The sequence below is a fragment of the Idiotropiscis lumnitzeri genome, chromosome 15 (assembly GCF_059441095.1).
Source record: "Idiotropiscis lumnitzeri isolate Australia: NSW breed Sydney's pygmy pipehorse chromosome 15, RoL_Ilum_1.0, whole genome shotgun sequence".
NCBI classification, from domain to species: Eukaryota; Metazoa; Chordata; class Actinopteri; order Syngnathiformes; family Syngnathidae; genus Idiotropiscis; species Idiotropiscis lumnitzeri.
Window position 1 is genome coordinate 10,176,273 of NC_142405.1, and position 27,163 is coordinate 10,203,435.

The 27,163-nt window shown below is 41.4% G+C and overlaps 2 protein-coding genes across 3 annotated transcripts in view; both read right to left on the reverse strand.

Annotated features, from left to right (window-relative positions):
- Positions 1 to 3,313: 3,313 nt before the first annotated feature.
- LOC148322810 (serotonin N-acetyltransferase-like) lies at positions 3,314 to 7,310 on the reverse strand. Its single transcript, XM_088317284.1, has 4 exons — positions 7,144 to 7,310; positions 6,463 to 6,669; positions 4,980 to 5,134; positions 3,314 to 4,048 (listed from the first exon to the last, which is right to left on the reverse strand). Exons 2-4 carry the CDS (start codon positions 6,614 to 6,616, stop codon positions 3,680 to 3,682), a joined length of 678 nt encoding a protein of 225 aa, XP_088173410.1. The 5' UTR covers positions 6,617 to 6,669; positions 7,144 to 7,310; the 3' UTR covers positions 3,314 to 3,679.
- A 664-nt stretch (positions 7,311 to 7,974) lies between these two features.
- LOC148322811 (myosin-10) overlaps positions 7,975 to 27,163 on the reverse strand; it is a 41,294-nt gene continuing 22,105 nt past the window's right edge. The window contains exons 5-42 of one of the 2 annotated variants that reach the window (XM_088317281.1): positions 26,124 to 26,226; positions 25,793 to 25,822; positions 23,016 to 23,108; positions 22,122 to 22,185; positions 21,743 to 21,841; positions 20,971 to 21,114; positions 20,760 to 20,855; positions 20,217 to 20,335; positions 19,930 to 20,082; positions 19,675 to 19,848; positions 19,421 to 19,594; positions 18,312 to 18,426; positions 16,845 to 17,038; positions 16,317 to 16,438; positions 16,111 to 16,180; positions 15,867 to 16,027; positions 15,657 to 15,765; positions 15,427 to 15,558; positions 15,154 to 15,360; positions 14,656 to 14,793; positions 14,392 to 14,515; positions 14,132 to 14,303; positions 12,872 to 13,084; positions 12,651 to 12,795; positions 12,346 to 12,552; positions 12,040 to 12,144; positions 11,802 to 11,954; positions 11,479 to 11,727; positions 11,151 to 11,363; positions 10,865 to 11,077; positions 10,614 to 10,775; positions 10,409 to 10,537; positions 10,234 to 10,322; positions 9,642 to 9,765; positions 9,354 to 9,562; positions 9,149 to 9,257; positions 8,861 to 9,033; positions 7,975 to 8,554 (exon numbers count right to left, since the gene is read on the reverse strand). In XM_088317281.1, coding sequence (XP_088173407.1) covers positions 8,401 to 8,554; positions 8,861 to 9,033; positions 9,149 to 9,257; positions 9,354 to 9,562; positions 9,642 to 9,765; positions 10,234 to 10,322; positions 10,409 to 10,537; positions 10,614 to 10,775; positions 10,865 to 11,077; positions 11,151 to 11,363; positions 11,479 to 11,727; positions 11,802 to 11,954; positions 12,040 to 12,144; positions 12,346 to 12,552; positions 12,651 to 12,795; positions 12,872 to 13,084; positions 14,132 to 14,303; positions 14,392 to 14,515; positions 14,656 to 14,793; positions 15,154 to 15,360; positions 15,427 to 15,558; positions 15,657 to 15,765; positions 15,867 to 16,027; positions 16,111 to 16,180; positions 16,317 to 16,438; positions 16,845 to 17,038; positions 18,312 to 18,426; positions 19,421 to 19,594; positions 19,675 to 19,848; positions 19,930 to 20,082; positions 20,217 to 20,335; positions 20,760 to 20,855; positions 20,971 to 21,114; positions 21,743 to 21,841; positions 22,122 to 22,185; positions 23,016 to 23,108; positions 25,793 to 25,822; positions 26,124 to 26,226 — 5,440 coding nt within the window. In that variant the 3' untranslated portion in view covers positions 7,975 to 8,400. The remainder of the gene's footprint in view (positions 8,555 to 8,860; positions 9,034 to 9,148; positions 9,258 to 9,353; positions 9,563 to 9,641; positions 9,766 to 10,233; positions 10,323 to 10,408; positions 10,538 to 10,613; positions 10,776 to 10,864; positions 11,078 to 11,150; positions 11,364 to 11,478; positions 11,728 to 11,801; positions 11,955 to 12,039; positions 12,145 to 12,345; positions 12,553 to 12,650; positions 12,796 to 12,871; positions 13,085 to 14,131; positions 14,304 to 14,391; positions 14,516 to 14,655; positions 14,794 to 15,153; positions 15,361 to 15,426; positions 15,559 to 15,656; positions 15,766 to 15,866; positions 16,028 to 16,110; positions 16,181 to 16,316; positions 16,439 to 16,844; positions 17,039 to 18,311; positions 18,427 to 19,420; positions 19,595 to 19,674; positions 19,849 to 19,929; positions 20,083 to 20,216; positions 20,336 to 20,759; positions 20,856 to 20,970; positions 21,115 to 21,742; positions 21,842 to 22,121; positions 22,186 to 23,015; positions 23,109 to 25,792; positions 25,823 to 26,123; positions 26,227 to 27,163) is intronic. The other variant, XM_088317283.1, reaches the window with a different exon arrangement.

Here is a 27,163-nt window from a genome sequence, read left to right on the forward strand (position 1 = left end):
TTACTTGCTATATTTAAAAACAGATATCTCTACTTTTTTTTTCCTTTGTTGAAATACAGTGTGCTTGTTTTTATTTCCAACTTCGTGGATGATGGCAGAATGTAAGAAAGAAATGTGGAGAATGAATATGTCAATGGCAGTTGAGGTCGCGATTTATTGATTGGGATGTTGGCTCTTTAAAAAAAATTACTTTGGTTACTATGATTACAATATATTAGATTTATGGAATCCCCCCCCCGCCCCTTTTTCTCAAAATATTAAATTTATATATGTTCTTGGACACATTTTAATCACGGTAGGTTTAATATCAAACTCACCGTAAAGATTGATTTTTACTTTTCTACTTAAGTACATTAGTCTTCACTTTTTCAGTTTTAGTTAAATAAATGAGTTGAATCAGTACTTCTACTTCCACCAGCTGCCAGGATGGCCGAGTGGTCTAAGGCGCCGCGTTCAGGACCCAGTCTCCCCAGGAGGCCTGGGTTCGAATCTCAAATTTCCCCATTGTGGGACTAATAAAGGGAATATTATTATTATTATTATTATTATTATTATCTAAACGTTACTTCAGTACATCGCGTGAGTACTTTTGCCACCTAATCAAAAATATCTTATCTGAATCTGCATTTTGGTTGGTGCCAGTCAGTCTGTGAGGCATCGCAGAAACAACCAGTTTGATGAGATTTTAGCAGCCAACGAATGCACTGCTTATCACATGCATCAGTTCAGCAGTCAGTCAAGGCTGACGCGCCATTCGACATATTTAGAAAGTACATCTCGCAGCGAAATAACTGTTCTTAGTCGCAAATGCTCGTTAACCCGTGTGAGTCATACGCTTTGAGGAATGGATTAAGGATACAGATTAGATATGACTCATAGACTACGAGGCCAAACTCTACCGCAGGGGCGGGGTACCTTTTTCCTATCAGAGGCCTGTTTAGCGTTATAATAAAAAATGTGATACACCACGACAAATGTGAGTTATAAAATATAGTATTGTATTCATTTGTGGGATAACTCTTTGGGACTTTTTAAAATTTCCTTCCATTGCCTATGAAGTTTTATTTGTTGCTACTACAATGGCATGGTGCGCCATCTCGAATGGGGTCAGTCATTGTTTTAAAGTATGCACATTTCAACTGAACGGAGCTGAAAATGTGATCTGTGGTCCACCAAGCAATTCTTTCTTAAAAAAAAAAGCTTTAAACATTTAAATGAGGGGATGGCAGGGACATAATTCAGGATGACCTCACACAGTCACAAAAACACACGCACACACATGCTGAAATCCAACACATCATATTGAAATACTCTTCTACACAGGTAATGCAACAGTACCTTGTCTTGCTTGAAGCTGTTCATTGTCAAGCCCACTTGAAAAATCCCACGTTGTGCAATTTATTAAACCACATTAACTATGTTCAAAACGTATCAATAAAGTGTCAATGCATTTGAATCCAGGTTAACACTATGCCCTTTTGCCATATGATTTGGTTTTCCAAGGTAGTTTTTAAAATCGTCTTTTGTTTTAAAAAAAAAACTTACACTGCACGCTCTTTGAGTAATTTTAATGTAAGCCTTTTGTCCCCCTTTACTTTCCTTTTTAATGCATTCAACTCTTTTACTTTTAACTACAGTGAAGCATATTGAGTTACGTTGTGTATGACATGAGATATAAAACAATCTAAAATAAGTACTCCCAATATACTAAACGTCTAAATAATGTTTATAATTGTTATTTCTTAATAACATAGCAGTATAAAAAAAAACTCGCGTTATTCTCGGGATTTTAGAGCAATATAATATACTGCCCCCTGGTGGCCAAGGCTGCGACACTAGCGCACATTGCCTATAGTGGAGCATCAACGCATGCACCAACTGTTGAATTCTTTCCACTCTGTTGATGTATTACTGTATGCTTTTATAAAGCTCTATACTGGTTACAGTAAATGGTGCCAACAGCATGATAGAACCTATGTCTGCTTGGCAGATTATTTGGGATTATTCCACATGAGCCTGTCTGGAGGCAGACGTGACCCCTCCTCTCAGTCTGTTTCGCAAAGGTTGTGTCATCATCCAGCATGATGCCAAGACAGAAACGTAACTTTGGCCTCACGGTAACACACTAACACCTTCGTCTTCGCATTGTATGTTGCTAAATAGAAAATTCTCGTGCCTATGCGCGGATAGGTCTAATTTTAGTGGCGTGAGTCCTAATTGGCACAATTCATTTGGTCCGTATTTTTAAAGCAAGACAAGTCTTTGAGGGTAATAACCTTTTGACACTGCACTTAGCAATGTGTGACGTATCGCCAAAGAACCCATTCGCTGTGTATGTGCTACGAGGGCTGTGTTTTTTCACCATGAAGTTGAAAAATGCTCAACTCGAGTTAAATTTTGCCCCCGTCTGCCTGTTGTATGTTTGGCTACTGGATTCCCACACCATCGCTGGTAACGGATGGACTATTTCCTCCTACTTTTGCATGGGGTGGGTGGCCAACTTTGCACGGGTCGAAAACCCTGCGTTAAAATCATCACATTGAAAACAAAGTGACAGCGGACACTCCACTGCACGTCCACCCGGAATTACAAGCACTTCCAAATTTGGGCAAGCTTCCACTTGGGTGATGTCATCCACGCCGAGAAATAAGACCAGTGTGAAAAGGAATTTCATGATGGGGAAATGTGTCTCTAATTTCCTAATTCGTTCCAATAAAGCCAATTTGACCTTTTACAGAATAATAAGCACATGTTTTGACATTCAAACTACTGTTGTAGTTTCTCCCTCCTAAGTCATGTTTTTCAATTAAATGCTGTGAATGTGGTGCAATGATTATAATCCATAACTAATTGTTATAATTATTGTCAACTTGTATTCATTTTTGCCCCCCTGGAATTGGACTGCTTTGAGGGGTGGTCCTATCTCATGTCCACAGCTCAGCAAGCAGCCAAACCGCCGAAAAGGACGATTGCACCATTTTATCACCAAAGTGAATGCGTGCACTTAAAAAGTACCTCAAGCTGTTTGCATGCACAAAGCAAATGGAGTAGATCTCCGATTTCCCAGACAGGCAGTCCTCAGCTGGTATGTGTAAATTCTCAAAGCTGTTATCAGCCACAAAACAAAGAAGCATTTTCATCTGGAATGATGCCTTTCTGCGGGTGCACATGTGACTCATTCATGCATTTAAACTTTGAACAATATCACTCCACCCTATAATTTAGTTTATTCTATTATCTTAAAAAAAAAGTGATAATTACAACTTAAGGGTAAAAAAACACGAATTATTTTCAGAACGCTGCATTTAGCCCCTTTATAGTATTAATCATTTTATTTGAATTTTCACAGTAACATGCGGACAAACAGCACTATAGCTAATTTAGTGACTCAAGAGTAACCAAATGGGCGTCTCGCTAAATCCGCCACCGTTGACGCGTGCTAAGGAGCTGCGATTGAGCAGCTCAAACCTGTTTACTGACGCACGACAAGGCTTATCATGGCTCACACACTAAAAAACAACTTCACTCACACACTCATGTGCTTCGACATACTACAGATGAGGTACACTTGCACTAAATCCAACGCATGATCTATATTTAAACTATTTTTTATTGACATATTTTAATAGTTTCTCTATACTGATGAATGTCGTGTGCATTTCAGTGTCAAATGATGACATCATATGTCCATATGCTGGTCGGTGTGAGCAAGTGGCACAGTCAAGGGAGCGTTGGGGAAGCGGATGGCCTCGCTGTTCCGTCTCATGTAGGCATGGCCGCTAATGGGGTACCACATCTCCATGAAGGTCATGGTGCCCACTGTGATGGCGCAGCGGCCCAGCACCTTGAAGCCCATCTTGCGGTAGAAAGGGATCAGGAAGTCCTCGCACATGAGCACGGCCCGCCGCACCTTGGGCAGGCAGCGCAGGTACTGGAGGTAGCGCCACATCAGGATGGGACCTTTGCCCTGCTGCCGGAAGGTGCGATGGACCGCCAGCACGTGGATGTGCGCAGTGGAGCCGCGCGGCTTATGAAGCGTTAGGGCCTCCTACGGAATACAGACTTGACGTATAGTTACCGTGGGCTAGAAAAAGTCAACACATCCCCGTTCAATTGTAAGGCTATTGTGTATCTAGGAAAAAAACAAGACAATTTAAAAACTTTTCCACCATTAATATGGACTACAACCTGTCCAACTCAATTTAAAAAAATATATATTTTGAGAGGAGAAGCTTACAACTGGGGCTGTGGCTGCATTTGAATTAACCAGTCATATTCAAACTCAGGACTTTAGTTCATATTATCAGTAAATACAAATTGTACACTAAATACAACCCCCCCCCCTCTCTCTCTCTCTATATATATATATATATATATACACACCATGACAACAAGATGAATAATACAAAGTTAACACTTTATAACACAGTAATAAGCATTAGTCAGGCATTTTGTGAATACCATCATGACACATTTATAAAGCATAAATAATCATTTGCATATAGTTTGTAAATACCTTTTTATAACCATCATTATTTTGCACGGTGCCACCTGATTCTTTCTTTTTCTGATATCCAACGACAGTATACACTCTGTAGTTGCACACTGAATGATTTAGCTGCTTTCAAAGTGATGTGAATATCTGCATTACCTTTTGTTCTGTCGATTGCTTTTATCTAAATGACAAATGAAAACACTTTGAATTATTAATGAGGTTAATATAACTACACACTATGTTTTTATCATGTCATTATACAGTGTTGTGTGCAGAATCTTAAGGATTAAGATACTGTAAATTGTTTAATTTTGAAATGTGGTAGTAGTAACATGCAACCACACAACAAACTGTGTAAAAGCACTGTGAATAAATTCTGGATGCACTGTACATTGACATGGGGGGCTTTGGGGGGTGGGGGTTAAACCTGCAACCCTTCGTCTTACAAACCACATTTTCAGACATTCATCAACAGATGGCTTACAGTGGTGAGTCGGTCGCGGTCCCACAGTGAACCAATGATGAAGGCCACCAGCCGGCCCTCCTCGAACCAGCCCATGGAAAATTCAGGACACAGAGTGAGGAAGTGACGCACCTCATCCAGGTGTAATGGACATTCGCCAGACACGGAGATGAACGCTGACGTGACAACACACGCACACACACACACACACACACACACACATTTTTACTGGCGTTCATTGTAAAGCTTTACACGGTGTGTCATTGTAACCAGTGGTCTATTTTTTTCATTATTATAATTTGTTGAGATTTTACAGTTGGGGTCAACCTATTAAGGGGCTATAAATAATTTATAAAGAGATTATTATTTGTGTAACTACACACTAATATGTAAATCAGGAATAAAGTGTATTCATGGACATTAAAGCATTTTTCTCAAGCGTTATCTTGCAAATCTATTAAGTTGAAAGATAAGGCTAGAAAATGATTGTGGTAGATGCAATGATGCAAAAATGAGTAAAAAAAATAAGAAATAAAAATAAACACGTGCACATAACCTCTAAGTGATAGTATTTGGAATTTTAGTGGCCAGACATTTGGGTGAGTGTGTACACTGGATTGGTTTCCATAATAATAGGGCAAGCATATACTGCATCATGCGCCATTTTTGTATTGTTATTATTAAACATGATAATAACGGTACAAAAATGAATTAAAACAAATAGCCCTTAAGGGGTAAAGTAACCGTATATGGTAACTTGAAGTCAAAATATAGGACAACAAGCCACTTAATAAAAATATTAAATTATATTATTATAAAATATGTGCTGGTGTCAAACGTTTTTCAATTCATGGGCAGATTCGCTCTGAATTACAAGGCCATCATTTTTCGCTTCCATTTATCATTATGTTATTGCAGAGTAATGTGAAATTTCTTAGCAAAACTGAGCATAACATTTGTATTCAATCTTGAGAATCGGCCAAATTTAAGTGGTTGTCAGTGTGCTGTACAGGTGACAGAATTCACACCAATTAATTTTTGTGAAAAGCTGCCGTTTCTGTTACGTCCTTACGGGCCAGATTGGACACCCTGAGAATCCAATTCTGGCCCACAGGCTGTATGTTTGACACCCATGGTATAAGCTATATCTCTAATGATTTAAAATGTAGATAATACAATAAAACATGACTGGGATGAGCTGCAATAATTTTCTGGGGTTAAAAGTTTGACTTCTTAGGTCATATTAGTGGACTGTAGAAGATTTTTGAAAGAAATTTTTTGAATAGTAAAATTGCAGTTTTGAAATTAAATCAATACATTCAACAAAATAAATATCTAGTATTTAATAACCAATTTTTCTAAGCTGAGTGAGTAGTCAAAAATCACGATTTGGAGCACACACTTTCTACTTAAGGCAGGGACAGCAGTATCCAAGTACAGTTTTTTTTTCCTCTCAAGCCAATTAATAAAAGAATGAGTTGGAATGACGATGTTGAGATCTTACCTTCTCGCTCAATCTCAAACACACTGATGGCATCCTGTGTGTTGAGAGGTCTCACTTCGCTGGCGGGAAGTGTGTGTCTCCTTTGGATGCCGGGCGACACCGAGGGCAACGGCTGCATCGGTTCAACGGAGAGATGAGCGACCACTGAGGACATCACGCGCTTGAACACCCGTTAGCCCCCCTCGCCAAAGGCTTGCTGCGGTGGGCCTTAAGTATATAGAGCAGTCATGCTTTGAGTTTTTAAAGCACGCGTGTGATTCATGGTCTCATTTGCATTTGAATATTGGTCGAAGGGCTCAGCTGCTTGTGGCCTTCTGCTGAAGCCGATAATTTGTTTGTACTCACATGGATGCCATTTAGGTTTTGTCTCTGCGAGGCATATAATCATCAATCTCCTCCTCCAGCATATTCATTTACATCCATTCACAGGAGGCACACATGAGCCACTAAAAGCAGCTGTTTATGGTTTATAATTTAAGACAGGAGGGAGAACGAATATGGACTCGATACATTTGGAACCTCCAAGTCTCAAAGTACAAATATTTCATTGCTCTTCATTAGTTGATTGCTCAGGTATCTGTCCTAATTTATTTTTCTTACAAAGTGTTACTTTTATAAAATGTTAACTATCATTAAAATAATCAAAATAAGCAGGTCAGAAAGAGTCACGTGATCACTTACTTGCGAGGTTTCTTTTGGATCCTCAGGTGGAGCAGTTCTCCTCGTCTGTCTCCCTGCCACACTAGCAGCACTTACGCACGTCTCTCGTCATTATGGAGTGATTATTAATATGAGTCACATGATGGAGGATTACAGAAGTTGTTTCCACAACTCGACGCATTAACAGACACGTTATCTCCTCTGCGACAGGACACGTTGGACAAGCCGTGGAAAATGAACAATAGGGTGGCGGCGGCCAAAAAGTTGAATGGTTTGGCGACCATCTTTAAATCTTATTCATGTTTATAACCTCTTAAAACTATGCAGACACGGACGTATTTTGAATCTTTTTCATATATACAATACCGAACTTTTGCTGAGCCAATGTACATATAAGGTAAATCTCAGCATGCTTCTGAAAAAAATGTTCGTTTGAATTCTGGGCTTGTTTAGTTGAATACAAAGCAGATTGAGTGCATCATAAATAGTGAAACGCCACACATAATTGACCCCCACCTAAAAGCGGTTTAATTGGCGATAGATGCCACAAAATGAGAGCAAAGCACTTTTGCCCTATCAGACAAGGGGACAGCCGGAATAAATTAGACTCCTCCCCTAACGAAAGATTTTTTTTTTTTTAATATTAGACATGACTGGCCTAGTTTTTCAATGAATGAAAAACAGAAAGTTTAATGGTTGAGCTATCAATGTGCCACAGCAAAGATGGGAATCACTGCGATACGAAAGCAGATAAATATGGTTGATGTCTTGAAGTCTACAGTAGGTCTAAACTTTACACTTTGAATTACTCATTGAGCAGCAAAGACAAACAGCAGCAGCTTTTCTCTAAAATATCATAACAGGGATGTTTTATTAAAATACATCTTCACAAAATGATGCATATATGAACAGTACAACATGGCATGAATGTATCTGAAGGGTGAGGAACAAGGCACAAATGATCAACGCAAGCTAATTGCGAGAAGTTCAAATCTCAACTTTCATACACAAGCAAAGCATTCTTGTACAGGGCTGGAAAAATACTACGCATCTAAAATAATTTATGTATCTCAAAGGGATTTAGGGATGAGATGAATGCAGTCTTGACTTTATGATGCGCTACAAGACCAATAAGGCAATGTTTGTTGGGAAAAGAGGATGTCGAGCTTCCAACCGCTGGTGTCTTTAAGCGACATGCTAAGACGCATGTGATAGGAAAAGGCCTTCATACACAAGAAGCTGACATAGTTCCTTATTGAAGTTAAGGCATGTTGCCATTTATTCCGGCTGGGGGGTCGGTGTCTCATTGGCGTTGTTGTCTGTGACCTTGTTCTCTAGTTCGTCATCGGACAGGAGGTCCAAGGAAGATCCCTCGGCCGGCAACTGACGTCTGCCTGAGCGGCTGGAGGAAAAACTGATGGGGCCACCACGCCTACACAACAGCAACAGGAGCAGAATTTTTTTCCATTTTAACCACATAGTCAGGAATACATATATATACACATATATATATATATATATATATATATATATATATATATATATATATACACACATATATATATATATATATATATATATATATATATACACACACATATATATATATATATATATATATATACACACACATATATATATATATATATATATATATATATATATATATATATATAAAAAAAGCTAAGACTGAATTCATGAGTTCATGATAACTTTGTGCATGTTTTTGCAAGCGTACCGGAGACGGTTCTTCAGGGTGTGGACCTCCCGACTGAGACCCTCGCTGGCCTCTGTGGCGTCGTCCAGTTCTCTCTGCAGCTTCCTTCGTGACGCATTGGCCCTCGTGGCCTCCTCTTCTGCCTCCTCCAGCTGACGCTTTAGCTGCTTCATGCGAGAGTTTGCCTTTTCCACCTTCACACACACAAAAACAAACAAGCAAACAAAAACCAGTAAGTTCAAGTGCAAAATGCACTGGGTGAGATCAAGAAAAAAGAAGAGGTTCACGTTCAAATAGCAGGAAACATACTTGTTCTTTAAACTGGTCCGCATGGCGGCGTTCGTCCTCCACCTGCATACAAATCTCCTTGAGCTTTTTCTCAGTCCTCCTCACCAACTTGTTAGCTGCTCCTCGCTCCCTGCAGAAAACATGGAACACGAAAAGTACATGTTTTAGGGCTTTGACACCTTCCCCTCATGGCAAATTTTGTCAAGCTGACTGTTGTATGTCTTACTTGGCCTCCTGCTCCAGCTGTTCCTCCAGCTGAGCTATCTTGGCCTCCAGCGCTGTGATGGAAGCCTTGAAGCGACTCTTCACGGAACCTTCCAGTTCGCCCAGCTTGGCCCGTAGCTCCTTATTTTGACGTTCCAACTGCTGCCGGGCGTTTTCGCTCTTCTGCGACGCGCTCCGCTCCGCACTCAACTCGGTGGTCAGCGTGTCCACCTTTGGAGATGAAAGAGAAGCAGGGGCCGGAGAACGAATTAATGCATTTTCTTAGCAAAATGTAAAGCAAATGACGCACCTGCATAGAGGTCTTTCTGAAGCGGTCGTTAAGAAGCTCCATATTGCCCTGCTCTTCTTCTAGCTCCTCCTCTAGCTGAGCAATACGGGCCTCCAGCCTCCGTTTTTCATCCATTAGAGCAGTCCTTCGACACGAGCAGAGAGAGAGGAAGAGAAAATGTGATGGCTGACGGAAGCAAATATATACTTGGCTATTGATGTGGTGTGTAAAAAAAATGTCTGGTGCGATAAAGAGGAATGGCCCAAACTGCCCAAAAATAGTTGTGCCAAACTTTTGGCATCATATTCAAAAAGACTTGAGACTGTAATTATTGCCTGAGGTGCATCAACAAAGTATTAAGTACAAGTTAAGTTTCAACGGTTCTAAAGTTCAATAAATCAGACAGTGATGGCATGTTTAAAGTTTTTTTTTTTTTTTTTAAACCCAAAAATATTTTGCGCTGGTTCAAGGGTTTCCAGATGCACTATATTTTTAACAATTGTACAGTATGCTGTATTAATAACACATGCACCAAAAAATGTTCGACTCCCTACGCCCCTCGCGGTGGGCGTTCTACCAGTGAACTGCGATTGTCTGGTTCAAAGGAACGTACTTTCCAGATGTGCTGTTGGAGATTTCATCTTGCAACTCATCTCTTTCTTGCTCAGCGTGACGTCGTCCTCTCTCTGATGCCGCCAGGTCCTACAGAGAAAAAAAGTTGAGAAAAGAAAAGTTGTCTTTATGCTAAGTTTGCGAGGGACAATTCCATTTGCAAAAAAGTTCTCCACCTCATGCAGCTGCACAATCTCAGCCTCCAGACTCTTCAGTTTCTTCTCATTTTCCTTGGATAATGCAAAAATATCATCTCTGGAAGCTCTGGCATCTTCCAGTTCCCTCTGGTAGTCCTTCATTTGGGCCTGAAGACAAAATGTTGGTGTTTAGGTGATAAGCACGGATGTGAAAGAAACAAAGTGATCAGATCCAAACGCGCACCTGTAACTTGCGCAGTTGTTTGATGGCTTCATCTCGAGCCTTGCTGGCGCCTTCTATCTGACCCTCAACGTCTTTCAAATCCATTTCCAGTTTCTTCTTTGCAGCAACGGCCAAAGCTTTCTGCTTCCTCTCGTCCTCCAGCTCTGCCTCCATCTCTCGGACCTGAAAGGAGGAGCCGAGTCGATACAGTGGGCCGGCGTTACACATAAGGGCGTCATTATGAAACGTCAAAGCCAAGCTGGATGCCGCACCTGCTTAATGAGCGCTCGCTTCTTCTCATCGTTCTGGTCGTCACGGCCCTGAAGATCACGCTCGTACTGAGCTTTCATGGCCTGCATGTTGACCTCCAGGCGCAGCTTGGCGTCCTCGGTGGCCTGCAGCTCGTCCTCCAGCTCCTCAAGTTGAGTCTTCATCTCCTCCACCTGCTGCTCCAGAGTGCGCTTGGACTTTTCCAGCTCGTGAACCTTCAGTCAAGAGGAGAAGCAACGACTGTGATGATGGTTTCTGTTTGTGCGGCAAAAAGGATCGACTGCTCACATTTTTGCCCACGTCGTCCTTCGAGTTCATCAGATCTTCCATTTCGGCACGCAGCTGCTTGTTGACCCTCTCCAGCTCCTCTTTGGCCTCCAGAGCTTCATCCAGCGCTCTGGTCATGGACAAAGCTTTGGTCTCCTTCTCTCTGGCCTCAGCCTCCGCCCGGTCACGCTCTTCAGCATAGCGGGCTGAAATGCTCTTCTCCTCAGCCAATAACTACAGGATAGAAAACAACATGGTCAAAATAGAGACAGCATATTCGTGACTTGCTGCATTTTGTCAAAATACAGAATTAGCAAAATCTAACCTTGCTCTCCAGTTAACGTCTCACCTGGTCAAACTTCTTCTGTTTTTTCTCCAGGTTGGACACGCTTTGCCTCTGGTGATCCAAATCAACAGTGAGATCATCCAGCTCCTGCTGCAGACGAGTCTTTGTCTTCTCCATCTTCTCAAACGCGATGGTCTTCTCCTCCAGACGCTGGCCTGACATCTCCAAGTCCTTCTGCATCTTCTTCTTCGCTTCCTCCAGGCCGTCAATTGTCCCCACGTCATCCTCAAGTTTCTTCTTGCTCTCGGACAGCTACAAACAGAAACAGAAAGCGGAACTCAAATTGAAAATCATCCACCTGCAATGTCAGAGATGATCTGGCCTACCTGAGACCCTAAGGTCAGCAACTGCTTCTCCACATTTTTTCGAGCCACCTCATCCTCCTCCTGCTGCTCCTGGAGGGCATTTTTCTCCTCTTCCAACTGGCGCATGCGGCTGCTGAGGTTCAGTTTCTGGCGGGTCTCCTCTTGGAGCAGCTCCTGTGTGAAAACAGGAGGCGTTTTCAAGTGAGCTGACCAACAAATGTTGGTCACATTTCATTTTCTGAAAGATAGTGTGGAGAACCTGTGTGTCTTGGAGCTGACTTTCCAGTCCAGAAACATCTTTTGTCATCTTGATGCCTTTTCGCTCTGCATCTTCCAGCATGGCGGATACATTGTCTAGCTCAGTCTGCATGGGGAAATTACATAGAGTCGTTCAAAAAATTTGAAAAAAAAAAAAAATCATGAAATTGAAAGGACGGCAATTCTGAAATTTATGGTGCTTCTTGAGAAGCCCCGCGTCATGAATGAACTAGATAAATTTCCTTTTGTTGGTAGAGGCAATTACGCTTGCACACCACATTTTTTCCCCACTGCAAATGCACGTCACCTGCAGTTTGTGCGCTCGTTCAGTCAGCTCGCCCTTGGTCCGCTCGCCTTCGGTGTTTCTGGCTGTGACCTCCTGCAGCTGAGCCTCCAGTTTCTTCCTCTTGTGCTCGGACTCCGTTTTGGCCTGTTGAAGGCTTTTGACCTCACAAGCCATTTCCTTGTTGGCACTTTCCTGACTCTGTTTGGTCTTCTCCAGATTTGCTTTGAACTAGAGAGAGGTTTTAGGCAAAGTTGATGTTCACATCTCTTTAGTTCATTCATTTTTTTTTAATGCGCAATGCGATGTATTCAGGGAAGGCATCTCACCCTCTTGGCCTGTTCAAGCTGCTCAGAGATCTCTTCTAAGGCAGTGGCATGTCTCTGTCGCATATCCTGTATCTGAGCTTCATGGTTTTTAGTTTCATCCTCAATGGCCTTCTTCAGCTCGGCAACTTCTTGCTCTCGCTTGGTCCTAAAAAAAGTACAGAAAAGTCCAAACCCTCTTGATTTCTGATACGTGACAATGGGACAAATCCAAAAATTGTTACCTTAGCTCCTGCTGGGCAGCGGTTGTATCAAGGGTGTCCTCCAGTTCTGTCTTCAGAGCTTCCAGTTCTTCACTCAGATCTCTCTTAAGCTTCTCAGCCTTGTTCCTGGCCTGTTTCTCCAACTCCATGTCCTCCTGAAGCTCACACAGCTGGGCCTGAAGCTCTCGCACTTGTTTCAGAGCGTTGTTCTTCTGGTTGACCTCATCTTCACCCCTGTGAAACAGCAAGCGACAACATATCAAATATTAAAACGTGTGATAGTTACTAACGTTAGACTGGGACGCTGCAAATAACAATATCAATCAATTTGCGACAATGCTTGTGCTCATTAGGATCACGGGTGAGCTGGATATCCTTGGATTCTAGCTTTGCAGATTTTTGGCAGTACATGGGGCACATATAGATAAACAATCATTCACACACACATGGAAAAAAAGTTTTGAATTCTTCCATGACCCTAATAAATTTGTTTTTTTAATGTGAGAGGAAGTCCACACAAGTACAGAGAGAACATTCAAGCGCCCCTAAAGACCTATTAGGCAGATGTGTTGCCAATTATAATAATAAAGTAAGATGAAGAAAAAAAATTGCTATGGTAAAGTGACCTTATTGACATTATTTTTATTAAAAGAAGCAAAATCTGGTCGGAAGCCTCACCACAGGATGGCAGCAGAGACAAAGTCACTGTTCTACTTTGGGCCACGCTTGCATTCTTTAATGATGAGAAGTTTGCATCAAATCCATTCTGACTTCTGAGTGACGATTATCACCCAAATCCTCTTTCGCGGTCATTTGTGGTGAATGAGTCATATTGACAACTTGAAAATTGGGCAGTTGGCTTTGCATCCTGTGTAAACATTTTTTCCCCTGACTGGTCTTTTGTTGGCAGCCCTTTTTTAGTAGTTGCATATTTCCTCCACCACATTCACACAAGACATATTATACTGATGACAAGGCCACCAATCACACAATGACACATTCCAAAACACTAAGAATAAGACTATAAATACTTTGTTGGGTCAGACCCAGGTTATGAGACTTGATCTGTATACTTTTTCTGTACGCTTTCAGTGCAGTAACGCGCAGCAAATTAAAGGCGGTGAGACTACATATTGCATCAATGTTAATTGTGGCGACGACAACATTCATGTCACTCTCATCATGCTAGAAGCGCTCGGTGACTCAATATTAAAAGCCGTATTCAGCTCCGACTCCGGTAGACAGTATTTTCTCGGTGAACTTCTTTCTATCTTCTCCTACCTTGACTGAAGTAACTGCTGCTCATCCTCTTTCTTGACAATCTGAGTTTTAAACTCCTCAATGTGGGCCTGGAGCTCAGTGATCTGGTCCTGATAGTCAGATGTTTCCCCATCCAGCTTCCTCTTGGCTTTCTCGAGCTCCTGGCGGGTCTTTTCTTCCTTTTTAAGCCTCTCTGGATTGAAAATTGGATAATCGTTAGAAAGTATAGCGAGGGAGAAGTGATGGTCTCTCGTCACATGACAAATGTGCATCTCCTTTACCCTCCAAGTCAACCATCATGATCTCTTGCTTGTTCTTGACCTTTCCCAGGTTCTTGGCCTTCTCTTCCTCCTCAGCAAGGAAAATGGTCATCTCATTGATACGATCCTCCAGTGACTTTTTCTCCTAAAGGGCCCGTATATGAACTTTTAGCTTGCTTGTTTGCTCATCATTTTGTTTGAATACCTTATACATAACCTTTCCATTGCATTCACCAAAATTTGGCATGAAGTAAACCCGACATTGAACATTATGCTGCCTCTCACCTTCACAAACTTGGTGTTTTGGTCTTCAAGCAGCAAAATATCTTCTTCATGTTTCTTCATTTTGGCCTCTGTTGTCACTTTCTCAAGTTGCAACTTCTGTCTAGCGGCCTCCTCTTCATCCAGTTGTTCCTCCAAGTCCTACGAACACGCACACACACACTAGTTCTTTTAGGAAAGTAGTACCTAACATATGTATCTACATTGTGTGCAGGGTGCATTTTGGTGTAATAAACATACACCAACTGTAAAGCAGATTTGGATTTGGACATGAAGTTCAAAGAGGAATTTGAAAAGATTTGTGAAGCTTTGAATAATTGGTGTTAAAATATCTTTTCTGAATATAAAAAAAAAAATGAATTTTCAACCTGAAGCCTACTTAATTTAGATTGCCAAGAGAATGTAGTTACACAGATACGCACATTTGAAATTATATATATATATATATATATATATATATATATATTTTTTTTTTTTAATTTCAATATCTTCAGAGCTTACCTGGATGTGGGATTGCATCTTCTTCTTCTCATTAACCATGCCTTGGGACCTCTCCTCTTCTTCCTCCAGTCTGGACTCAAGGTCGTGAAGGATCTCCTCCAGCTCTTGTTTCTTGGTAGCCAGGCGAGCTCTCATCTCCTCAGCTTCTGCGAACAGCTCGGTCTCGGCCTGCAGCTGCTCTGCGAGGATGTTTTTCTCCTCTGTTAACTACGTAGAAACAACACTGATTGAGCATCACAGAAATGGCAGTTTGGTGCATCATTTGCATCTGACCTGCTGGTGTTTTTGTTCCATCTCTACTAGCTGTCCCTCCACCTTTGTATGCTTCTCCTTCACTTTGACCAGCTCCTCATCTTTAGCTAGCATCTCCTCCTCCTGCCTGGTCACCTGCAGCAAGGGCTTCACCTGGTACAGGCAGGTGTCATATGCTCAGAGGAATTTATTGGGGAATGATGCGTACATACAACCAGTTTTGTTCTCTACGGGGTCACAGAATCACATACCTTAGTGAAGAGTCTCCACCACTGCCAGTGACGCAGCTTCAAGTATGCAGCACAGTTTCTTTGGAGAACCTTCAGAGCACTGAGCTGTTGCTGCTTCTTGGCAAAGGCTCTGAAGCAACACAAGGGAGGAAAAAACATAAACAGAGGACATGGTGTTGCCGCAAATGTCAACCTTAATATCGAAGAATCCTGCAGAAAGCGGCCCCTTACTTGCGTGCCAGATAACCGCGACAAGCAGCCTGGAAGTAAATGATTATGTCCGTGATCTTCAGATCCCTCTCTTCCTCCAAGTGGGCCAGCACTCCCGCCCTGAAGAAGATTTTACTCTGGCCGATGCGAAACAGGTTGTTGTCAAGCTCCAGGGATTTGATCTACCAAAGAGGGAATGATTGGAAACAACAATGAGACCACGCTTAATAGCTTATAACAAGTTTGTAATTGTCTGTTTGCCAACCATTCTCTCGCAGGCCTGCTTGCCGTCCATAAATCCTTTGGGGATGGCATTCGGAGTGAGAATCTCATACCTGGACACAAAGGTGAGAATGGTTTTGCAGACAGCATGAGTGGTGAAAATTGTGTATGACTAACCAAAATGTATCTACCATTTATTTTCAAAGTGACTTCATTTCAACACAAGCCAAGAAAGTGAAAGTGAAGTACCTCTGTCTGAACTCTTGGAAGACAATGCGGTTGGGGAAGCCTTGTCTGCAGATACGGATCCCTTCCAGGACGCCGTTACATCTTAGCTGGTCCAGAACCAGATGAGGATCTAGTTTCCCAGCCTGGAGGAGGCGCACAAACCAAAAGCAGGAAATAAAAAGAAATCCACCATGACAACTTGACCTGATGAAGACTTACTCACCGTGTGAAATGGTACCTGTAACAGACTGTGCACGCTTTGGCCAGCACTAGCCAGATTAGAGTTACATAATCGATTGAAGACCATTCTAATAGTTCTAGAACTCTACGAATACACGTACTGTTAATCTAATACCGATCTGACAGTCTCAGTTAAAACTGTGCTTTGCTTTTTTTTTCCTGTAAAATCATTTTTTTTCCCAAAACACTTCATTAGATGATACTAGCTTCATGTTTAGCTACTTTGTTTGTCTGTAGTATGCACTGTAAGAAACTGCAAATAGAACCATTTAACAGGGTGCTGGAGAGCGTGGCCAGCTTTTGACTCACTCTTTTCTCATGGTTTGGGATGATGCAGCGGACGAAATTAGGGTTGGTGTTCCTCAATGTGGCCATCAGCTTAGACAGCTGCTCCTTGTACAGCTGACCCACTGTGCGGAACATGCCCTTCTTAGTTTTGTATGCGGCACCAAATGCCGTCTCGTTCATGCCAGCAACTTGGTCCAAGCCAACGATTCGGTCCACTGCCGATGACAAACGGGACATTGTCAGTAATACACAGAGAAAATTGGGTGAAGCTGTTGAAACAAAATGATAAATGCAGGATTTTGTATAACGAAGATGACATGAGGTATTCATGTGCGTAAATCTTTTCCAGTGGTGCAGCAGTGGTGAAAATCACCAACTGAGACCACAACACACCACCGGTTTGACCTCAAAGCTGTCATAATACCAGCTAATACTCCGCAAACACACGTATTGTAACCACTTTTTCCAACTTCTGCAGATTTTATTTAAACGTCTATTGACTGTTTCATTGTAGTCAAAGCCAAAAATTATGTGAAAAATAGTCATTTAAAATATTCAATATTGCTTATTCATTTTAAGAAATATTATTGTCTCTTTATGTTTTGTACTATAAGTTTTAGAAGGCTTATAAAAGTAAATCTAATACTTGAAATACTTATAGAAGTCACCAGTCATGATGGAAAGATGACAAAATAACACCCAATGATATAAAAAGGAGAATAGGCCATGCGAAGCCAAACACCGGTTCAAGCGGGCGCATAGCAGCCATTGATGAAATGGGGAATCCGTGATCCAATATGGACGATGTGGAATCGCTACGAGTACATGTCATCATTCACCTTGAGCCGAATGGAGCACAGACACATTGTCATAGAAAGAGGCTCTCTGAAACGTCTGAATGTCTACAACCACACGTGCAAGCAAGCACGCACGCACGCTCCCACATACAGACACATACAAGTACACGCACACACACACACACACACACACACACACACACACACACAGAACAACGGAGTGAGTTAAAAAAAGGAGGACATCTACGTAGACCTTTTGCCAGTTGACATACTGATAATCATTTGCACTTGCATTGATTTACACACTAATATGGTTACTTTTAAATGATTGATAAAAGCCTATTATTTAGAAAGGGGGTATTAGTCCAGAAAGCAATATAAAGATTTAGTCTGTCACATTAACCATGTTCTTGACAGTTTAAGCATGCTCAACTCATTAAGCAAACACCACGAGTATGCAGTTGACATTGACAATGTTTTCTTTCTTCCACGTTCCCTTTTTCTCCCAAGCCATCATTTAGTGCTTTCCTTCCCGTTCCACTTTCTTCCATATTACTCATTTTCTCTTTCATTCATCTCTCCCCATCATCTTCCTTTTTTAAATCCTTTGTTATGTTTTATGTAATGTTTTCTCCTTGTGATTATTTCATCTCCACAATAAAGCCAACAGTGAGTTGTGGCGACATCTCACCATCTTTCCAGAGTTCTGCCACAAACTTGTCAGTGGACTGATGCAGCAGTGTGGCCACGTTGTCATTCAGGGGATCCATGTTCTTCATGAGCCATTCATCAGCTTTATAATCCACCTGAGGAAACAGCACACCTGTGTTATTTGGACCATGATTGTGAACCTCCTTCCACTTGCGGCGCTAATACATATATGTGGTGTACTTCAAGTTACAACCGGGCTTGTACCTAAATGATACGCAGCATCAATATGCATTTGACCGGCAGGTCACTGTGTCCATCAGGGACCATGTCAGCTCATGTTTGGTCGTGCTATGTTAATTGGATTAGCCTGTAACACCATGATGCCTGACATAATATAAAGAGTGCAGGATCACAGCACGACATACCAAGTAATTGACACGGTGAGGAACCTGAGACCAGGAATGCCAGTTCCCCATCTGGGATTCATCAGAATCCCGGAAAAGCAAACTCACACTGTTTGCACATATTTTCTCTTCAGTACTACTCTGTCTCAGAGGATTTATTTGAACAAGTTGAAACGAAATGCTTGCCTCCTGGACTGAATACTGGATGAAGTCTCTTCTGTCTGGCGTGGCAAGCTTCACTTGCCGGACTGATACTCATCACCGTGTTCATATGTACAAATGCAAGAAGGCAGAACAAGGCATTTAAGTCCAATTAAAACTCCACAGACTCTAAAATCAACAGCCATGACTGACAAGCGTCCCCATGGGAATGACCTACTTTAAGCTATGGTTTTCTCTTTAAAGATGACTGCGTACCAGGCAAAGGTGAAAACTGCAAACTTCTGTTATATAACTGTCGCTGCATGAAGCCGTCAGTCTCACGTCAATGTGAACCAGATGTGAGAATCCTCCAGCAGCAGCACTGGCAGCACAGGCGGCAGTACAACAACTGGGCTATTGTATGAAGGCGATAATATAACTCATCAAAGTCTGTGCCTTAAAACATTAACCAGACATAAGGGCATGAATTATTTTTTTAGTAGTAGTCATAAGATACATTTTCCCTCCTTTGACTTATAGTAGAATAACATTCCTTGCATCTAACTTTCATTAAGATGTGCTGCAGTGAGACAGAATGACATACCCGCCCTGCATAGTGGATGATGCAGAAGTCCGCTTTGTCCTTAAGCTGACGTGGTTTTTGGAATTTAGTGTGGGTGCCTTGCTCCTGCAGCACTTTGTCCACAAAGGTCTTGTCTGTGGCTTTGGGAAACCAGCACTCTTCATCCAGCAGAGCCAGAATACCAGGAGGGTTATTCTGAGGAGACAGAGCTGGTTTAAAACAAATAAACACAGCGAGGTTTGAACATTTCATGCATACAAACAAGGAGCACTCACCGGCTTCTCGATGAGTTCGATGCAGGGCTGCAGGTCAAGGCCAAAATCGATGAAGCTCCACTCGATGCCCTCCCTCTGGTACTCTTCTTGCTCCAGGATGAACATGGTGTGGTTGAAGAGCTGCTGCAGCTTCTCGTTTGTGTAGTTGATGCACAGCTGCTCGAATGAGTTCAACTTCAAGTAGACAAGAGGTCTAAATTAGTTAGGGTGTCGGACGCGCAAGATTCCCCGTGCACGCAAGGGATTCATTTCCACCTCAAAAATTTCAAAGCCAGCGATATCCAGAATTCCGATGAAAGATGCACCCTGACGTTTAGTCCTGTCAAGGGCCTTGTTGATGCGATGGACCAGCCAGCGAAACAGTCGCTCATAAGTAGCTTTGGCCAGAGCTTCGACAGCAAAGTCAGCCTGTGCGATGAGCGAAATCCAGTAAATTTACAAATAAGCCACAATTTCAATACATGATTATATCTTTGGGTGTAGCTATATTAATATTCAGTTTTCCACATATTTCTCAGGAGTAGAGTTAAACAGCAACATGCCTGTTCCTTGGTCTGTGCCTTCTGTACATAGTCCCGTCCTACTTTTATCCTGGGCGTGAGGATAGCTCTTGTGAACTCCATAACGTTCATTCCAAGCAGATGGCAAAGCTTTTGTGCCGCTGAAAAAGCATTCAAAACGGAAAGTGCACATTTAGTATTTGTATAAGTATAAGCCTAATGATTTGATGTCAATATAACAAGGATTAAGAAAACAGAAAACATAATGTGGTCAAATTATGTGGAAGGGCTCAAATTATTCCGCCAGTCTTTTCATTGACTATGAGGCCGACTTCTGCAGGGATATTGAATCACGCTGACACTCCAACATGTGGCCTGTCGACACTTGAAGGATGGATCAGAACATCACACTACCAAATACCAAGAAGACAATCTAACTTCTTGTTTGGTAGATATGAGAAAGATGATTTCCAACATCTGTTGTGGTGAAAGCTGAGCGCACACTGTCATCTCATTTTCGAGATTGGCGAATTATTAAGTACATGAGTGTTGATGTACATGAATGCGTGTTTATTGAAAGCTCACCCGTGTTCTCAGGCATGGAGGCCTGATCGGTATTCCTTTCTTTCTTGAAGACAATGTTGCCAAATTGCAGAACCGCTGAGACTACCTTCAACATGCCTGAGGAGAATAAGGCAAATATTAATTGAGATTGGTGTGAAGGAAGATGAACTAAATAGATGTCAGCAACGTTAAGAGAGGAGTGGAGTGCAACAATATGTCAAGAACTACTTACAGACAATTTCATCGTGGGAGAAGCTCATGATGTGCATGGCCTCCAGAGTCTCCTGGAAATTTTCTTTGTCTTGCTGGCCAGGGATGGGAATGTTACCGTTTGACAGGAATCTGTAGTTGTTAAAGCCTTCGAGGAGAAGGTCCGCTAGAACGGGAGAGAGAGATTGCTATTGACCTTTTACTTATTTACATTATTTGCAATCAGGCAAAGGGACTAAGGACTTATTAAATGGATGAGTTGGATAAATCTTACACCCAATTATTTTTTGGGTAAATTAAATGACAAAAAAAAAACAACAGCAACACTATATAAAACCCAACATTATCCCAAAACTCACACATCAACCTATTCCTAACTGCGCGGTATTAAAACCGGATTTTTAAAATTGAAAAAAAACAAAAAACAAAAAAAAAAAAACAAAGCAAGCAGCATTTACTGACAATCTATTTTGTGCAATTTTTGTTGGTGACATGCTCCTCACCCACTATAGAAATTTTGTTGTTGTTATTGCCTAAGCTGTCTCACACTTTCTTGTGTCCAAAGAATATTAGAGCTGACATTTATTTCTATATTAAAAAAAAAAATGAAATAATAATAATAATAAATAGTAATATTAATAACAATTTTTTTAAAGAATCTACACAGTATCAACAAAAAAAGAGACTTGAATTAAAAGTCCCCAGTAATAGAAACCATCTTTCGAATGCCTCTTATTCTTGCTGAATGTAAATAAATTGCTATGACTGTGTTGCTTGCTACAGTATCAACTCACTTTTGAGATGCTCTCCGGCTCCTGCCAGCAAGCGGTAGAAAATATGAAAAGTTCTTTCATCTTTGGCCTGTCTTATTGCCCGTGACTTCTCAAGAAGGTCTGACAGCAAATGTTAAGAAGTGACAGTGGAATTACGACAAGGTTCAAGTGACTCACTTTTTCAGGGCTCTCGCAACTATTAGATGACATTGCACAGAATATGGAATGCAATTGAAGAATGTTTAAGTACTTTCACAAAAACCTCGCAGGGCAATCATTTTGTTATATAATCCTGCAACCAGACACTTTCAGCCGCGGCCACATCTATTATTGTCAAGGTAAAACAAACTACATGTCATCCAGCATTCATCTTCAATTTCTTTGGCAGTTGTAAGGATACAGGTTTCAATATTGGCCCCAACAATGTAGCCCGCAACATCAAAATTGATTCGGATGAACTTGCCCTGCAAAAATAGAGAGATAATTCATGTCAAAATAACAGTTGATTTGAAACGTCTTTAATATGTGCAGCATCTGCATCTTCAACACCCACACACTGCTGGTATTTTGTGTAGGTGGCTGCAAAGCACAAATGCAAGTGGGAAAAGGCAGGATAGAGCAGGGAAAAAAAATAATCTGATGTCGGGCTAGTGATTTTATGAAAAGAGCGTGTAGGCCAGGGGTGGGCAAACTTTTTGATTGCTGGGCCACAATGAGTTCGAAAATTTGACAGAGGGGCCGGACCAGGAGCAGATGGATGGAGTGTTTTGGTAACCTCACCACATCGGAGAAAAAAAATACATTTAATTTTAAATGAAAATGAACAAAAGCATTACAACAAAATATCTGTCTTTGACAAACCACAGTATTGAGAAAATGAAACATTAACAAGGTTTATTCATTTAATTTTTTCCAAGTCCGGCGGGCCGGATTAAAACATTTAACGGGCCGCATGTGGCCCCTGGGCCGTAGGCTGTGCATGTGTGCACACAACACCCACAGCCTTTCTATTCATTAAAATGGCATTTTGTTAAGAATTCATTTGGGGCTTACATTTAAGTACTAATTAATACTTGCGCAAATACACAATACTCTGGTTGTAAGATGACAATCAACAATATGGGTGGAGAATTGAGGAGAAAAATATGTAAATTCCATAGTACGAATGTTACACATTCCATCAACTGTTGGAGCAAAATGCAGAGATGACGTAAACCTTTCCATTGAGTTGTAAACGTACAGCACGTGTGCTTCATTCAAAATAAAGACGGTCTCCGCATAAGGGTGGACTCACAAAGCGGGAGGAGTTGTCATTTTTCACTGTCTTGGCATTGCCAAACGATTCCAGGATAGGGTTCGCCTGAAGGAGCTGGCGTTCCAACTCTCCCTGCAGAGAGAGAAAACAAGGACAGCGCTCATCTAGCTGGCCAACAATTGCAACGCCTTGACCAAATAATAAAAACCAAAATCCAAAGTAGGGTTAAAAACATAAGCAAAAATGACTTCATTTGTAAACATCAAGGTATGAGTATCAAGTTAAAAATACAGTCGATGGTTAAACAGGTGTATTTACACGAAAGGCATGCAACATCAAAAACACTAACATGTCAATTGTGATAAAAGCTTTTACAATCAATGAAACGGACATCGCAAGTCAGATCCAAGACCCCCTTGAGCTTTTTATGCGGGCGGGGGTTCAACAAGGCCACAGATCGATAGAGAAAGTTTAAACAACTCCTGAGCATTTTGGGAGCAAGAGCAAGGACATTATAATTATAAATAAATAAAACACGAGCCAGTCTATTTTGATGAAATGGCAAAATATGTTGATTAAAGCAGAGCAACTTGCAGCACTTCTTGTTTTCCTTTAGTCAGCACGATGTGATTTTTGTCAGGGAAACTCGGTAAGTTAAGAGGGCCAAAACATCCAAATAGTTGTGAAGCCAAACAAACAGAATAGAATTCAAGGTACGGATTTGGACTGATGCTGCACAGACAGTAGTCCAGTATACGAACATGGAAACACTCAAAACCTTTGAGAAATGGGGAAAATACTGTTGATAAAACGGAGACAGTACTCTGACATGTTGTAAAGACATTTTTTTTTGTAGCCGACAATTGGAACAATCTGTTTTCATCAAAGCCAAATTGCAACTACTTCAGTCCAGACTTTTATTTAATGATTCAAAATACGTGGTTGGAGAGAATCACAACGCATTCCAGTGTTTATGATAATATGTCCAATAAAAGTTGGTCACCGGTGACAGAACAATCCGTTTCCTTTTTTAATGTGACCACAGCACAATGTGACCTGTGTTCTGAGCACGGAGAACACTGATGGACAATCAATCCACATGTGGGAGCTTTCATTTTGACTTTTGAATGGAGGCCATTTGGCGAAGTATCGGCATGGTAAATTAAATGAAGTCTCTAATGTTGGAATGTTTGTTTGCCTAAATATGCCCAGCGATAGACTGGAGACCAGTCGAGGGGGTACCCTGCCTCTCGCCCAAAGTCAGCTGGGTCAAGCTCTAACACTCATGCGGCACGAATGAGGACAAGAACTAAAGAAAATGGATGGATAATTGAATAAAGTTCACCCTGTCTCTTATTTATATTTGAAATTGTTGGTTCTTTTATCACAGAGAGACAATTAGGTTGTCATTTACCCGACATGTTTCTTCAGATTTTGTGTAATCAACTCAACCTCAAAAAGGGTGAAAATAGTTCTTGTGGCTTCGAAGTGGACATGTGAAATGGAGCATAATTCAGTAACAAGCAAATATTAGTCTTTCATGCAGCTATTACTCAGTGTCTTTTGAAGCCGACTACTACATATCATAACTCGGAAATCGGCACATGTACTACTTCGGAATAGACAGACATTCCCAAGTGATTTGGTGTGTTTCTCCACTACCTCATATGTTCTCCCCCTACCATGCTTTTTTCTCAATCACTGAGTCCACATTCCTCTGGCTTTTGCTCAGACGCAGCCGTAATGTGCTGCAGAAGGAGAGCGCTATGATGGGAGGTCAGACCGATGGCAGGGGGAGTACTGAGGCCCAAGGTTTACAGTTACCGTACTTGCTCACAGCATATTTTAAACGATCATTTGGCTTCTTTTTTTTTTTTGTGGACCTTAAAGCGGCAGACAAGGAATCCTTTCCTTATCATGTTCTATATTTGCAACAGACAGATGTATTTAACATTAGTTTTGGGTTAGCTGGAAATCAGCCAATGGTTACATTAGGACAACATTACATGTAGTACGACATGCAGAGAAATTTGAGGGCTGTCAACAAATCCAGTTAGGGATGCCACCATCCAATTCTCATTTTTCGTAAACCCAGTTATAAATGTTAAAAGTTTCGTTATGTTATGCTAAACACATGCATCTACACTATACGACTAAAACTTAGCTAATAGCTCACCAGTGATGGAAAATTGTGATTTTCTATCATTGATCATTTGAAAATGTTAAAACTTCACCGAGAACTCATTAACATGACACAATTAAAGGTCCTTTGGGCAAAATTGGTCAAAAGTCCGTTGAATTAGTAGCCCTTGGTATTAATCTCAGTAAGTAGACCTCAGTTTTGGTGAGCCCTGTTATAAATCCAAAATATGAAAAAAAGAATACCGCGCTGATAATTAGCGGTGCAGTGTCAGATTTCAGGAGACTGCAACAATTCCTGCAATGCGATATTACAGTCACTATGACCATTGTGTGCGGTAGTTTGTGATACAGACATCAAATACACAAGAAATGACAAACAGTACCCAATGCAATAGGCCATGTGAGATTTATTTAAGCACATTTGACTTGTGTTTCTCCTAAAACTGTATTCTGGCCTTTCATTTCATCCGCCAGTTGATTTCAGGGCAGATTTAGCGGGCTTCAAATAATCCCGAGGGGAAGCTGAGCCAGCACAAACAAATACCTCACAAAGAAAGAAGCTTCGATTAATCATGCAAAGTCATTTTGGAAGCGGTGGGTATTTGAAGATAAGGGCATGCAAACAGACACGCACAGATGATAACACATATTGATATAGCGGGAGATGCACTTGCCTGAAGCTTGAATGCTTTGGGAGATTCTGGCTGTTCGTTATGGATAAACAAATGCAAGTTATGTCAGACACAAGCTGAGCCCCCCGCCCATGAACACTGCCATTGCATGGCATGAAGCAGGGACAAGCTACACACAAATCCATTAAGTTAGCTGTTGATTAGCATGGGATTCCTAGTCGGTAAAATATGCAAACTAGGTTAGCTACTTCACTTATTACTATCGTGTAATAACATAGTCAACATGACCATTCAATTCCGAGGTTAAAGGGAGAGAATGGATGATAGAGTAAGAATGCTTTGCAAAATCGAAAGTCAAGAGTGGGGCTCTTACTGGAATGTTGTGGTCTTTGCGTCCTTTGTGAGAGGAGGCAACATGGGCCAGGTACTGGATCACTTTTTTTGTGTTCTCCGTCTTCCCAGCGCCTGATTCACCTCTGAAAGGAAAGGGGTTGAAATTGTGAATATACTGTACAGCGGGGGGGGGGGGCACACGTCACTTGTGGTAGGTACAGACACAAAAACATTAAAGTTGAACCTCAAAAAGATCAATGAAAAATAAAGAAACAAAAGGGACGGAGCATAAGCTGTTGTTTTCTAAATAATCACCCATCTGCCAAAATGGTTTCACGGCCCACCATGTGGTTTTGTGGGACACTCTCCAAAGTTTCCAGGCTCTGCTTTCAGGCGAGTTTCTAATGATAGCTGTGTTGAGAGAGGACCATCTCGGCTTCCCAGAGCCTGGAAAACCACGGCCAAGACAGAAGGCAGTCCAGCAGGTCTACATGCGGCAACATACCAGTGGCTTTAGTCAAGCTGGTTATTAGCTTCTCTGCGCTTAGATGCAAGGGGTGAGTCCGCAAAGGCAAGATGCAGACATGGCAATGAAGGTCAGCACATCCATTTTGACTGCATGTTTTCATTGCTATGCACGAGTGAGAAAATATCATGGTGGAATACATTTCTGGAATTAAGCCCCATCCTAAACAGGCTTTTCACTCCAAATAGGAAGAGTGATGTTTCACATTTTAAATGTTGAGTGACATCCATAACTAAAGTGAGAAATTGGACAAGTTCTTCATTTAAAGCGTCCGTGGAGGCATTTTCAATGACGTGTTTCCATTTCGTATCAGACAACCATCTGGGCTGTAAATCGAGCATTTCAGTGGTTGGGCAGCTGAAACTTGGATTTACTGCCATCTGTAAAGTTTGACAAGCCTTCCCTTTAACTCTTGTATGCAACTGTGATTATCAACATCAACACGTCATCGATATGAGAGCTGATTCGAAGAAAAGTAGACTACTTTGGTGAATTGTATCGCATGCAAAGGCTTAATTTACATGCCAAATAAATGCAAATAAGGAAAAATAACA

Coding starts and splice junctions, on each gene's coding strand:
- LOC148322810 (XM_088317284.1), bottom strand. CDS start 6,616: ATGTCCTCAGTGGTCGCTCATCTCTCCGTTGAACCGATGCAGCCGTTG. Junction 5,135..6,462: donor GTTTGAGATTGAGCGAGAAG/GTAAGATCTCAA, acceptor TTGTCACGTCAG/CGTTCATCTCCGTGTCTGGC. Junction 4,049..4,979: donor ACCGCGACCGACTCACCACT/GTAAGCCATCTG, acceptor TGTATTCCGTAG/GAGGCCCTAACGCTTCATAA.